General features: G+C 38.2%; 1 protein-coding gene and 1 long non-coding RNA gene across 2 annotated transcripts in view; one reads left to right on the forward strand and one right to left on the reverse strand.

Moving 5' to 3' along the window:
* Positions 1-14,845, forward strand: part of LOC123001584 (uncharacterized) — a 218,432-nt gene that overhangs the window by 95,687 nt on the left and 107,900 nt on the right. The window lies entirely within an intron of this gene.
* Positions 10,592-14,845, reverse strand: part of TNFSF4 (TNF superfamily member 4) — a 28,858-nt gene continuing 24,604 nt past the window's right edge. Inside the window, exon 3 of the mRNA XM_026509343.3 lies at positions 10,592-13,660. Within this exon, the coding sequence (XP_026365128.1) occupies positions 13,311-13,660 (350 nt within the window). The 3' untranslated portion in view covers positions 10,592-13,310. The remainder of the gene's footprint in view (positions 13,661-14,845) is intronic.

Genomic DNA, 14,845 nt, shown 5'->3' on the forward strand with positions numbered 1-14,845 from the left:
ACTCTTGAAACTCAGCTACTTTATTTGGTCAGTCTTTGAGGGTGGGTGTTTCATTACTTGCCCAGATCATAAAAATTTTTGGAAATCCCAGGTAAGTCCTCTATTTTAAGTAATAATTTTATGTTAGTTACCTTAGACTCACAGACTAATCCAAGTAAATCATAAGCAGTGTAATTCCCTCTTAGCCAACAAATATTTCCAGCCAGATTTCAGTCTCTCCCTAGACACAGACCCCAAAATAAGCTATTTTCACAAATTATTTTTTCAGAAAGGGAACAAAGAACATGAAAGTGTGAGTAACAATAAAAACTGGAAAATAAACTCAAACTTGTGCAAAGAGTTGATGGCATCAGTGTCATATCTGGCAAATGGCAACACATTCCTTCAAACTCATTACTCAACCTCAAAAGAACCAAACTGACTCCTTGGATTTTGTTTGGTTTAAATTAGAGATGACGTTTTCTCTGAAGAAATATTCATCCTTGATTGAATCTTCCTCTAAGCCATGGTGTGTGGGAAGGGAGGAGGAGGAGGAAGAGTAAAAGTGAGGAGTACATATTGATAATGGCAAATCATAGACAAAAGTGGAATTCTGCCATCTTTTCCTACTCCTGTAGAACAGGAGGCTACGTCATGTGATATCAAGAAAACAAAAAGGACCACCCATCTTTTTCAGAGGAGTTACATTCTGACCTCTTTTTTCTTTTTTTTTTAATAATTTTTTATTATGTTATGCTAGTCACCATACAGTATATCCTTAGTTTTTCATGTAGTGTTCCATGATTCATTATTTGTGTATAACACCCAGTGCACCATGCAATATGTACCCTCCTTAATACCCATCACCGGCCTATCCCAACCCCTACCCCTTCCCCTCTGAAGCCCTCAATTTGTTGCCTGGAGTCCATAGTCTCTCATGGTTCATTCCTCTTCTGCTTTACCCCCCTTCATTCTTCCCTTCCTTCTCCTACCGATCTTCCTGCTATTTCTTATGTTCCATAAATGAGTGAAACCATATGATAATTGTCTTTCTCTGCTTGACTTATTTCACTTAGCATAATCTCCTCCAGTCCTTTCCATGTTGCTGCAAATGTTGGGTAATCGTTCTTTCTGATGGCTGAGTAATATGCCATTGTATATATGGACCACATCTTCTTAATCCAGTCATCTGTTGAAGGGCATCTCAGCTCCTTCCACAATTTAGCTATTGTGGACAGTGTTGCTATGAGCATTGTGGTGCATATGGCCCTTCTCTTCGTCTACGTCTGTATGTTTGGGGTAAATACCCAGTAGTGCAATGGCTGGATCATAGGGTAGCTCAATTTTTAACTTTTAAAGGGACCTCCACACTGTTTTCCAGAGTGGCTGTACCAACTTGCATTCCCACCAACAGTGTAAGAGGGATCCCCTTTCTCCACATCCTCTCCAACATTTGTTGTTTCCTGCCTTGTCAATTTTTGCCATTCTAACTGGCGTAAGGTGGTATCTCAATGTGGTTTTGATTTGAATTCCCTGATGTCTAATGATGTTGAACATTTTTTCATGTGTCTGTTAGCCATTTGTATCTCTTCGTTGGAAAGGTGTCTGTTCATATCTTCTGCCCGTTTTTTAATTTGATTATTTGTTTCTCATGTATTGAGTTTGAGAAGTTCTTTGTAGATCTTGGATACCAGTCTTTTATCTGTAGTGTCATTTGCAAATATCTTCTCCCATTCCGTGGGCTGCCTCTTAGTTTTTTTGACTGTTTCCTTGGCTGTGCAGAAGCTTTATATCTTGATGAAGTCCCACAAGTTCATTTTTTTCTTTTGTTTCTCTTGCCTTTGGAGATGTGTCATGAAAAAAGTTGCTGTGGCCAATGCTACCCAGAGCAATCTACACTTGCAATGCCATCCCGATCAAAATACCAATAACATTTTTCAAAGAACTGGAACAAACAGCCCTTAAATCTGTGTGGAACCAGAAAAGGCCCCAAATCGCCAAGGAATTGTTGAAAAGGAGAAACAAAGCTGGGGGCATCACGTTGCCGAATTTCAAGCTATACTACAAAGTGTGATCACAAAGACAGCATGGTAATGGCACAAAAACAGACACATAGACCAATGGAACAGAATAGAGAACCCAGAAATGGACCCTCGGCTCTTTGGGCAACTAATCTTTGACAAAGCAGGAAGAAACATCCAGTGGAAAAAAAGACAGTCTCTTCAATAAATGGTGCTGGGAAAATTGGACAGCTACATGCAAAAGAATGAAACTAGACCTTCTCTCACACCATACACAAAGATAAACTCCAAATGGAAGAAAGACCTTGATGTGAGACAGGAATCCATCAAAATCTTAGAGGAGAACATAGGCTGCAACCTCTTTGACATCTGACCTCTTTTTACAAGCAAAATTGCCCTGTTAGCAGCTCATTTGAATAGAACCATAATTTTCACTTTGGTGTGATTTTATCCACTAATTATTCATTATTCATTCACCAGTCACCATACATTTACTAACTGGCTCTAAGATGCCTGAATTTTGCTGCTAGATGTTAAATATAAAACTGTAGACGTGACATAGCTATTGCTTTCACTGACCCTAAGTTCCAGTAAAGGAAGCATAGAAGCAATTTATCCATTACAGCTGATAACAGACAAGAAAGTATAAGATTTAATGAATGAAAAGGAAGTCTTCCTGGAATAAGTAATAATTAAGTCTAGAGAGAAGGTAGACATTAAACTAACCAAAGAGAGGGAAGAATAAAGCAAGCAAAAGAATTTCAGGCAGAATAAAGCAACCACTTTAAGGAACCAAAAGTAATTTATTCTGTTTGAGAAGTAGGTCCTTGAAGGTTGAGGGCAAAAGTAGATAGGCATGCTATATAGGGATGAAGAGATAAGTAGACACCAGACATTAAAGTCATATATATCATTTAGAAGCTGTGTATGGCTGTAAGAGATGAAAGTCACCAAACAATGGTTATATAAGACATGGAGTTATTTTACTCTCATGTACATCAAATCCAGGAAGAGGCAGTCCACATTATCTCCATGATGAAGGAACCATTAAAGATTTCAGTTCATTCTTGCTTTCAGTTACTGCATCTTTAGTTCAGGACTTTCCCCATAAGACCATTTCAAGGTCTCAAAATGGCCACTTCATCTTGAGCCACTATTTTCTCCAGTTAAGAAGATGGAAGAAGAAAAAAAGAACAACTGTTTACACTCCCCCCAAAATCAGTTCCTTTTCTAGATGCTACACTCGAAACTTTGGCTTTTATTCCATTGGCCAGAACTTTGTCAAACAACCGTTCCTATCTATATGCAAGGGGATCTAGGACATATGGTTTCTTAGCTGAGCACAACTGCTCTCCTTAACAAAATCAGGGTCTATTAGAATGGAGGAAAGAAAAAAAAAAAGATATTAAAGACAACTAGAAATCTTTGCTTTGCCACACCATCTTTACCCTGAAGGTAATAGAGTCATTTAAGAATTTCAAGTCAGGAAGTAACATGGTCAAATTTTGTATTTTCAAAAGGACCTCTTGAATGCGGGGCAGAGACAGGATTGGAGGGGACATGATTAGTGGCCAAGGGAACCTGTTATGAAGATGTTAAATAAAACCAGGCAATAGGTGATGGTGGCCAAAGAGTGTGATTTGGCAAGGACAGAAGGTGAGACCAGGAGGAAACCAGGAGCATAAAGGAGTAAAGACAAGAATCCTGTTGACATCAAAGACAAATCTCACCCACTTACCATTGTACCTGATATGACTTATCCCCATGTAGCCTCATTCTTCTGAGCAAAGCAAGCCAATATTGCATTTAACTTAGCTCTTTGGGATGTTATGCTACACCTAGGGTAATTAGAGTGCTTGTCCTATTATTTTTTAAATATTAAAAATGCATTCTTTTTTAAATTTGAAATCAATTTATGAATTTTAATCATAGCAAATGTGTTTTAAAGTAGTCATAAAATCGACATTACCATATATATAAAGGACAAGACATCAGTTTGGCCTACAAATATACCATATATTAAAACTGGGCTTACTGGAAAAACTCAGGACTTGTGGGGAACCTGGCTGGCTCAATTGGTAAAACAGCTAACCCTTGATCTCAGGGTCATAAGTTCAAGCCCCCCATTGTGTACACATTGTGTATGGAGCCTACTTAATTAAAAAAAAAAAGTAGGAACTCCTGGTGGCTCAGACGGTTAAGCATCTGCCTTCAGCTCAGGTCATGATCCCAGGACCAAGTCCCACATTGGGCTCCTTGCTTAACAGGGAGCCTTCTTCTCCCTCAGCCTGCCACTGCCCCGCTTGTATTCTCACTCTCTCTCTCTTTCTCTGACAAATAAATAAATAAAATCTCTAACAAAAAAAAGTAAAATAAAATAAAAAGTACTGAAAAGTTGATTCTTATTACATTTGCAATCTATTTATATAATTTTCTATAAATTCATAAATAAGACTCCACAAATCCTGTTTTTGATTAAATATTTGATGCATGCAAAATAGTATATATGTATGTGAACATTATGGAAGACAATAATAAAATGAATACTCATTATCCATTATACAACCTAAGAATCAGAAGGTTAGCTATACTTTATGTTTAAAAGCCATCACTCACATAAAGTCAAAATACCCATGCTTTTCAGCTACCTATGACCATGTTCTTTGTAGACGTATAGACAAGGAAAGGTGACAACAATATGAGGTCTCAATAGCCTCATATTTTCCCCAGTGTCTTGACTCATCCTAAAACCATAACAATAATAGCTCCTACATAATTAGTGCTTATTATGTGCCAGGCACTGTTCTAAATGCTTTACACATATGAAATAACAGTATTATCAGTGATTCTGTGAAATAAATATTAATATCCTCATTCCTATTTTATGGATAAACAAATTGAGGCATGGAATAGTTTAGTATCTTGCCCAAGGTCACACAACTAGTGAATGGTAAACCAGGATTCACACAAGTCATCTGGCTCCATAGCCTGTTCCTAGCCACTGCACATACTCAGCCTATAGAATCATGACAGTGATGATGACAGTGGTACCAGTGGCACTGCTGATGACACCTTTTCCCTTAAATATGACTGCTTCTCCACTAGAATGTGAGTATAGTCTCCAAAATTCACCTGTCTCTAACATTCTCAACTGATTCCTTGATGCTCTGAGGTTTTAAACTTGGCTTTGTGAGTGGTTCTATATATAATCAATTTCTTATTTTCTCCAAGTGTTTTAGTTGAGCAATCCTACTTACTGTAAAAGAAAAATCCCCAAATCTCAATGACATAAAATACTGGAAAATTCTTGTTTTGTAGATGAAATAGGTGTTTGCTGATTGGTGACAAGAGAGGGAAAACAGGCTTTATTCCATGCAGTTGGTTGCAGACACAGGTTGCAGAAGGCTTCAAAGTTGCCCTGGAGGTTAATATCCACCAGTAGATAGGAGAAGAGCATGGATGACTGTAAGTGGGAGGGGCTATGACTCACATTTCACTAGGTAGAATTCAGTCACATGACCACTACTAACAGCAAGGGAGGCTGTAAGTCCCAGAAAGAAGAGGAAACAATTTTGTTGATTAGCTAGTAGTCTCTGCTATTGCAAACCTTACATTTCTCACTTGTAAAATGGTAAGGCTTTTAAACCTGTAGAATTTTCAATAATAAAAACCTACAGGCTTACCACTTCACACAGATCAAAAAGTCTTCACCACTGCTAACAGTCCAAAATATTCCATTTATCTTGTTCATCTTTCTTGCAAGCCCATATAAATTTTTATATTTCTCTACTTCTTTTAGAGATTTTTATGCCTTTTGTTTCTGTGAGTTAATATCCTACAGGACAAGGACTGTGGTTTCTACAGGTGGCAACAAAAGATTATTAAACATCTTGAAAATGTCATGGACTGCTTCATTTAATTCTCTCAAGAATCCAATGGGATAGGTTTCATTATCCCTATCTGTATGATGGTGGAGCTAGGAAGGCAATAAGTAGGGGACCTACAAGTAAGTAATCAGCCAAAGGACACAGCTGATAAGCGATGGTAAATTCTCAACTTGAACTCAAGCCTTCATTGATTCCAAGTATTGGGTTTATACTAATCATATTATTCTGCCACCTTTCTACTTCTTTCTGTTCAGGTTCCTCAGAACAGTTAACACAGTGTCAGGCACCTGGTGAAAAAAAAATTGAACAAATACTTGTTCAAATAAATTGAATTGAATTTTATATATCCTCAAGTTTAATAAATCTATAGTGTAAGCCTATGCTCTTGAAGGAAACATATTGTCCCTTCCTTGATTTCTTGTCCTCTCCATGCCTGCTTTATTTTTCCTTTTCCCTCACTTGCATTCCATCATTCCTTTTGTTGATGCTCACAAGGTCTATTTCAGCACCACAAACCCCCAAGAAGGAAGCTTTTATTTAGGAAGTTACAGCACACATAACCACACTTAGCCACTTGAGAATTTCTGGCAAAAGCCTTATGAAGAGCATGACTTTCTGTAATCTGAAAAAGCTTCCTGTATTATTTAACTTTATGGAAAAAAAAAAAAACAATTCAGACCTTCTTGTGGAATGTGAATCTAGACACATCTGTCTGCATTTTTGTGGTTAGCTTGGAACATTATTTTTTCTCCAGGCTTCTCAGCTAGATTTTATTCCTCTTCCAGGAAGACTCCTGTTGGATGGTATATGAGTTATATTTTCAATTGACACTACATTAACAGACAATCTGCCAAACTAGAAGAAAGTTTTTTGTTTTTGTTTTTGGCTGTTTGTTTTTGTTTTTTTGGTTTTGTTTTTTGTTTTTGGTCTAAGACCAGCTGGCTAAAGCCTCCTCTTACAAATATCTTCTGCTTGTAAGCACATGGCTAGAGACTCAGAATGAATGCTACAGCTTCCTTATATCTTGTACAAGGTATCTTGTTCTGTGTACAAGGAAGTTGTGAGTAGGGAATTAGCAATGGTGTAATAGCTTTTTTTGTGGGTAGGTAATTATGGTTTATGATGTTTATCTAACAAATTATACCCAAAGAGAGTAACTACCTTCAGAAAACAGGAAAATTGTGTCTCCCTGGGGAACTATTTCCATACTACCAATCTAGACCAAGCAAAACAAAATAAAACAAAAACATTTACCAGGGGCGGGACCTGGATTTGTAGAAGGAACTTTTCGCTATTTAATGAAGAGACTTTATTAATGGAAATACTTTATCCTTCAGATATTGCGTCACTTTGGGAAAAAAGAAATGTGGACCCAGTATAAGAATTTTATTGGCAATATCATGTTTTACCTCTGTACCTAATAAGTTTCTTCAAGATAATTTATTCACAAAAAAAATATTTACTGGCCAACTTTATATGCTTAGCACTGTGTCAAGTACAGAAATTCATCATCAAGAAAATAATAAGGTCATAAAAGAATTATATAATGAGAATTCAGAGAGAGGAAAAGCTTTCTTCTGCCTAGAGGAATTTAAAAAGGCCTCATGCAGGAATTTTCTTCAAGCTGAACCTTGAATGATTATTCTACATTCACTTTATTCCACTCCATATACAACAGTTTCACAATAGCAATTCTGATATATAACTACCATCAGTACAATTGGTAAGAACAGCTTAAAACGTATTTTTAATATATCCTCCTCATTCTCCCCTACCCATTTTAAAGTTATAATATATCTACATTGTCAGAGGATGTAGCCATTATATACTATAATCTCTTCCTTTTAAGCCTCATTTTTATAAAAACCAGGTGTTTCATGATCACCACAAGTCCTTAGGTCAATATCTGTGTAGTTATTTTAGTTGTCTGGAGCTCATCTTCTAATAGATTCTTCATGAAGGGCTCATGGGAACAAGATTTTCTGAGTTCTTAAAAGTTGAAAGCAACAATTTATCCATGCCCACTATACTTGAACGTCAGTTTTGCTGGATATAAAATCCTTGGCTTATATTTATTTTTCCTTTGGGTATTTTAAAAATGTTTTCTGTTTTCTTCTGGGTAAAGTGTTTGTGGTAGGCTGCATAATGCCTCCTGCCCCAAAGATACCCATGTCCTAATACCCAGAACCTGTGAATGTTACCTTATGTGGCAAAAGGGATATTGCAGGTGTGATTAAGTTAAGGGTCTTCAGATAGGGACGTAACCCTGGATTATCCAAATAGACCCTAAATGTAATCACAAGTATCCTTATGAAAGGGAGGCAGAGGCAGACTATAGAAACGAAAGAAAACAATGTGAGTGTTGAAGCAAGGGGAGAAAAGGTTGAGGTGATATGGGGCTATTAACCAAGGAACGAGAATAGCCTCTAAAAGCTGTCAAAGAAATGGATTCTCGGGGCGCCTGGGTGGCACAGCGGTTAAGCGTCTGCCTTCGGCTCAGGGCGTGATCCCGGCGTTATGGGATCAAGTCCCACATCAGGCTCCTCTGCTGGGAGCCTGCTCTTCCTCTCCCACTCCCCCTGCTTGTGTTCCCTCTCTCGCTGGCTGTCTCATCTCTGTCAAATAAATAAATAAAATCTTAAAAAAACAAAAAGTAAATATTTAAAAAAAAAAAAAAAAAGAAATGGATTCTCCTTGAGAGCTTCCACAAGGATCCAGCCTTTTTTACATTTTTATTCTAACCCTGTAAGACTCTTTACAGACTTCTGGCCTCTAAAACGCTAAGAGAATAAATTTCTGTTGTTTTAAGCTCATTAGTTTGTGGCAATTTGTTAGAGCAGACAGGAAAATATTTAGAGTGTTAGTCCAGTGATGATATTTTTGCCAAGATAATTACTGAATTCTTTATCTTTTTTTAAGTTCAGTAATTTTTAAAATTCAATCATTCAGGGTCAGGATTCCCAAGGTTATGCATTATGCATTTTAATATGTAGTTTCAAATCTTTTTTATTTCAGAAGTTTTTTTTTTAATTATAATTTTAGCATTTCTTCTGTTTTCTGTATTAGTTTTCTTCTTTGAGGACTACTGTCATCTTACATGTTGGCTCTTCTTTGCCTAATCTCAATACTGTCACTTTCTCTTGAACACTGAACCCATGAAAACAAGCTGGAACACACATCTGTCTCTAGGCACCACCAACCTTGAGGACACTTGTGGGAGAAATTAGATCCCTTTACCACAGAGCTGCATAAATGCCTGCCTCAGGATTTGGAGAAGCTTAGAAGATCTAGAAGGAGCAAGATGAGGTGTGGGTTCCGGTGTTGCCCCACAGCAACAGCCGGCAGATCCACAACAATGACTATGAGCTGCCACAGTACCTGATACTGTATTCCAGGCTTTCAAGTATAAACATGGCTGTTCCTTTATTTCCACCTTATAAATCTCATGCATACTTCTCCCTGTAACTCTAGGGAGAAAAGAATTCTAGGAATTATGCTTCTACCTTAGCTAACTTGTACTAGTACAAATCCCACCATAGTTCACCCCTTGGCCACATAGTAACCTTTAATCATAATTTACTTCCAAATAAAGATAACGTCAAAATGATACTTCCACAAATGATGCAGCTGTCCCATGTACAACATGCTGGTTCTCCCCTCCCCCAAATAATATACAAAATTCATTCATCCATCTTTGGGTGATGTTCATTGTTTTTTCAGCTGAGTTACACTCCCATCTTTGCTATTCTGCTACTTAAAATATAAGATGTAAAATTAACTACCATTAACAGATGGCAAAGGAATGGAGAGTGGGAGGAAAACATTGGCTAACGTATACATCAATGTAGTCATAACAAAATAAGGAGGAAGTACAACTATTATAGTCCTCATTTCTGAAATTGGTCACATGGTCATAGATGGTATTTTTAACTTCCTTTTCCCACTATCCACCCCCACCTCATTGGCCTGGCCAACATTTCTGGTTTCAACGGCTGGTTTCTTCCAATTTTCAGATCTTGAGTTAAAGGTCCTCTTTTCAACGAGATTTCTTCCCAATTTAAAGTGGATAAGCCCCCCTTTTTTTTCCTCCTAACACTCTAATTTGTTCTTTTCTTGTTTTTGCTTGTTGTTTTTTTTTTTCCTGACTCTCAAAACAACATTTTTAATGAATGAACCAATTAATTTCTCCCTTTATCTGCTACTGACATGCTACCAATCAGGAGGTCTGATCAATTTTTTGTTATTTTTGAAATCCATTTTTTCCTTTACAGTCATCAACCCTTAGTTTCTTATCTGATATCCGGGCTTCTAGTTTCTCTCCACTCCAGTTAATACTACACACTGTACTCAATACTTAGTGGAAAGAAACTATTTTATATTTATATTTATATTTCCTTCCCTCATCAGGGAATTAGCTGATCAGAGCAAGGAAAGGAAGGGGTGCCTAGGTGGTTCAGTTGGTTAAGTGTCCAACCCCTGACTTTGTCTCATGTAATGATCTCAAGGTCATGAGATCAAGCCCCACGATGGGCTCTGAGCTCAGTGGGGAGTATGTTTGAGATTCCTTCCCTCTGCCCCTTCTCCCCATGCCCCCCCCCCATTCGTTCACTCTCTTTCTCTAAAGAACAAGGTAAGGAAGAGAGGATAAATAAAAACTCTAGCACTTTAACCAGTAGTGAATTCTGAAATCTTTTATTTGTTTCCATGTAAATATCAATATTATTATTAGCTATATTATTAATATCAATATTAATACTTCCTGAGACCGCGAAAGCACTAACTACACAATTATGACTTTAAATAGGGAACCTGCCCAGTATGCTTAAGAACAAATTATCATTTGTATCAAGATTGGAATCCCTTATGCCATCCCCTAAATAGAAAGTTACTAAGTAACAATTGGAACTGCTTTCGAAGGAATCACCAAGAAGACTGAGAGAACATATTTGTCTAAGAAAAAAAATCCACACATCGTAAGAGAAGGCTATACATCTTGACTCACAGCAACCAGTACTTAGACATTTAGTATGAACATTCACAGTTAGCACTATGAGCATAAGATTCTAAAATAGTCACTTAACAAGAGAGGAAAGTAGGATCCAAAAATGGGAAATTACTTGCCCAAGGTCACTTAGCTAGTTAGTGACTGAATCAAATTAGATTTTCAATCTCCTGACTTCTCATTCACTTCTCTTTCCACAAAACTTTGTTGTGCCTGGAGAAGGTTTAATTATCTTTCTGGAGGAATGACTTAAAGAGGACACGCATATTTTGATGGGTGAAAGTGGGGGGGCGGGGAGTAAAGCTGATGCATGACAAAAAAATCCCTGCGTGGCCGAAAGAGGCCAGCATGGGAAGAGCAAGCCATGTGTACCCAAAGGGAGCAGGCATCTGTGAGGAAGGACCATGACAACAAAGACAGACAACCCACAGAACAACTATGCTGAGGCCTGGAATGTGCATGCTCAGGAGAAATACAATTAGAAATTCCAAACTTTAAAAAGTGAATATATATTTTCTTAAATATTATCTATAGTCATAAACATTTACTTATTAGATATCACCCATTGAGTAGCTTCAACGTTGCAGACCATAGTCAATAACAAAAAAATACACACACACACACACATACATTTAAATCCTCTGAGGGGTCAAGACAAATATCACAGAGTATCTTGCTCAGAACAATTCATGCAAAGCAATTAACCCAATGCCTGGTCCACAGCAGACCGTCCATTAATATTTACCTATGATTATGATCATGATCATGAATATGATTATGTGAGTGCCTTGGCAGCCACTCAGAGCTTGGTTACTCTTACCTTATGCACAATTTCTCTTATTTAGCTTCTTTTCATCATGCATCTTTATTTACCTTCTTTCCATAACAGATTAAAATAGAGGGGCAAGAATATAGTTGGAGATAAATAAACACTTAAGAGGAGATGGAAAACTGTGTTAAATAGATAGAAAAAAATCCAAATGTAATTGAGACCATTTAGTGTAGGGGCAAACTGCCTTCCCCTTTTCTGGAGATTCTGGAGATATCACTGTACTGCAGCACAATACAATCACTGTGATGACACAGAATCATCCAGAAAGATTCTATGTTATGTTATGCACTCTATTTAAAATGGGAGGAAACCATTTCCTGCCATTAAAGAAAATTATCAAAAATTTGAGAACTTAGAAATCATCTGGAAATTTGTCCATAGTGCCATAATCCTGATGCATCAAGAGGGATATTTAAACTAAAAATAAAGGGATCCTTTTCCTTATTGCTCATTATTGGTCATTCTAGTCTCAATTACCAGTATTAGATCATATGCGATATTATGGTGTTTCTAGATAGATATCATTATTTTTCATATAATATAATAACTTCTCAGTGTCTTGACATAAACTTGCATTCAAGAATAGAATTGCTTCATTTTTTAAGCTAGCAATGTGGTATACGTGTACAAGAAATAGGGCTGAGTATGTATCTCAGAATAAGCAGGAGAACGCACATGTGTTGCTTTGCCTAGCATGGCAAAGAATGTGTTTTCCTTCCCAGACTATTTACGTTCTTACTGACTTTTACCCTGAGATGTGCAGTTTCACTGCTCTCCCGTGCCATAAAGATGGCATAAATTATCACAATAAATTATCTCACTCTCCCAGTTTAGAAAAACCTCTCTCAGTTTTCCTAAAATCACTGATTAGATTTTTCACAGCATCACATCCCCAGGATGATTCTTTGAAGGGAAATTTCTATTCCGAACATGGGAGGCTGGGAAAGTGAGCAGAGTGGTAAAGGGAAAAAAGCCCAGAGCACAAAGTATTCCTTAGCTGGCTGTCTTCAAATCGTGACAGCTGTTCTCAAGATGATTTTCCTTTTGAACTCCACCAAATGAGAGAGGTATTTAGACACTATGCAAACAGGAACTAATTTCATCTTGGAGAGACAGTTTGGGCTGCCAGGGGTTAGTCCACACCGCCTTTGGCAGATTCATAGCCCCTTTCTTGGTCCTCTTCATTTTGACAAAGCCAGATGTCAAATTTCCAGCAAATGGTAGTCAAGTGTCTTTTTCAATAAAGAAAGTTTATTATAACAATTTCCTGACCAATAGAAATAATGTGCCTTAAAGAAGAGGCACCCATTTTCTCATTCTTGTAGAGGTGCCTAGTAGGCTTGAGGCAACCATGAGGGATGAAGGATAGGTGATTTAGAAGACATGAGGATAAATAAAGTTAACTGGTATGTAAAATAAGTTTTAAATATCCCTGAGTTGGGGGATCTGCTTCTGGTCACATCCCGTGTGGCCATATATGGGGGCCTAGGCTAGGACAATTTCTCCACTCCCAAGGAAGAATCAGAGTCCTGTCCAACCCCGGCTCAGTGTTCATACTGGTGCCTGGCTTAGATGTAGCCCTCAGGTCCTCAGTAGGCACAGAATCCACCAGGATTTTGATGAATGAGAATCAATTCCCCACCATTCACCTGAATGTCTTTGTAGGAGGTACTGTGAGTGGTCACGTTAAAGTAGACTTTGTCCTTGAAAGCCAGATAAGCCACTCCAATGGAGTCAACAGATGTGACCTTGCTCAGGGAGAAGAGGGGTTCCCGACCCTTCCGGTAATAAAGGCTGAGGCTGAGCTTCTCAGAGAAGTAGCCCTTCAGGGAGACGAGATAAAACCCATCACAGTTGATGATGATTGAGTTGTCTTGCACCTTCATAGTTTCATCCTTGTTTGGGGATGTGATGATGCAACCTTTCTCATTCTCACATCCTAAGGAGGGGAGGGCAAGAAGAAAAAAAATGATTAGTTAGCACAGCATCGGGCAACAACCTTCCAAATCGTCTAAAAACATGTGAAGAAAGGGTGAGAGGGAGAGATTTTGAAAAGAATGAAAGAAAGAGAACATTGTGCATCTACACGAGGGTTGGAGTCTGCTTCACCTGTGGAATGGAAGAAGAGGCAAAGCTAATAATACTAGTGGCCAAGAGAGTTTCAGATGGGGTTGGGATGCAAAAACTGAGAGATTACAGCAATTGGCAGTAGTCAAAACAGACCAGTGGCAGGAAATGGAACTTCGAGATTTCCCTGATTTTTCAAAACCAGGAGGGGTTGGAAACTTCAGTGCTTCCTTTCTTTGTCAATGGAGAGACAGGGCAAAGGGTAGCAGGGGTGCCCCCTTGCCCGGGTCTTGCATACCACCTTCACACAAAGCAATTGCTTGTTAGCACTTTCCTATCCTCTCTCCACCTGACCACGAAATGCAAATTTTTCATATGCCGGGGACACGAGACTTCTCAACAGCATTTACTACTGGCCTTTGCTAGCAGTCATTAAGCTTAATGGGCTCAGTTCTGCTCAGTAAGATGCAGGTGGAAATGCTCCAGAACACAGACCTGCTTCTCCATTTTGCTTTCTTATTGCTAGTTTTTCCTGGAAAATGTCTTGGGAAGAGTTGCCACCACAGGAGAAAAAAAAAATGAGGGTTGGGAGAGGACAGAGATTGTTGGCTGTGGTAGCTTCATGTAGGGCCATTCCAAGTGTAAGGCAAAAAGACTGACTTTCTTGTATTCCTGCCTCACAATATCATCCTGAATGGCCAAGCAACCACATCTCAGATTCCCCACTTTGGCCCATGTCCCTTAGTGATAGGACAGAACAAATCTCCACTACTGGGCATAATTCAGTTAATTCTTGCTTTGCACCAGGCCCAGGTGACATAGTTTGAAGTGAAAATGAGGACCACTTATGGAAGGCAAGATATACTTCCCTTCAGACTCAGAAGAATTTAATAAATAAATGAATATCCATATAGAAACTACTGGTGATTGTCCTAATTTTAATCATGGATCCAAAAAATGCTATCCAGGTAGTTAGAGGATCACCTTGTCTTCATATCCAGGACCCCCCCCCCCCCCGCCAACTCTCATTAAGACAAAATCTTGTCCTATAATTGAT

The sequence above is a fragment of the Ursus arctos genome, unplaced genomic scaffold, assembly GCF_023065955.2.
Source record: "Ursus arctos isolate Adak ecotype North America unplaced genomic scaffold, UrsArc2.0 scaffold_2, whole genome shotgun sequence".
Taxonomy (NCBI): domain Eukaryota; kingdom Metazoa; phylum Chordata; class Mammalia; order Carnivora; family Ursidae; genus Ursus; species Ursus arctos.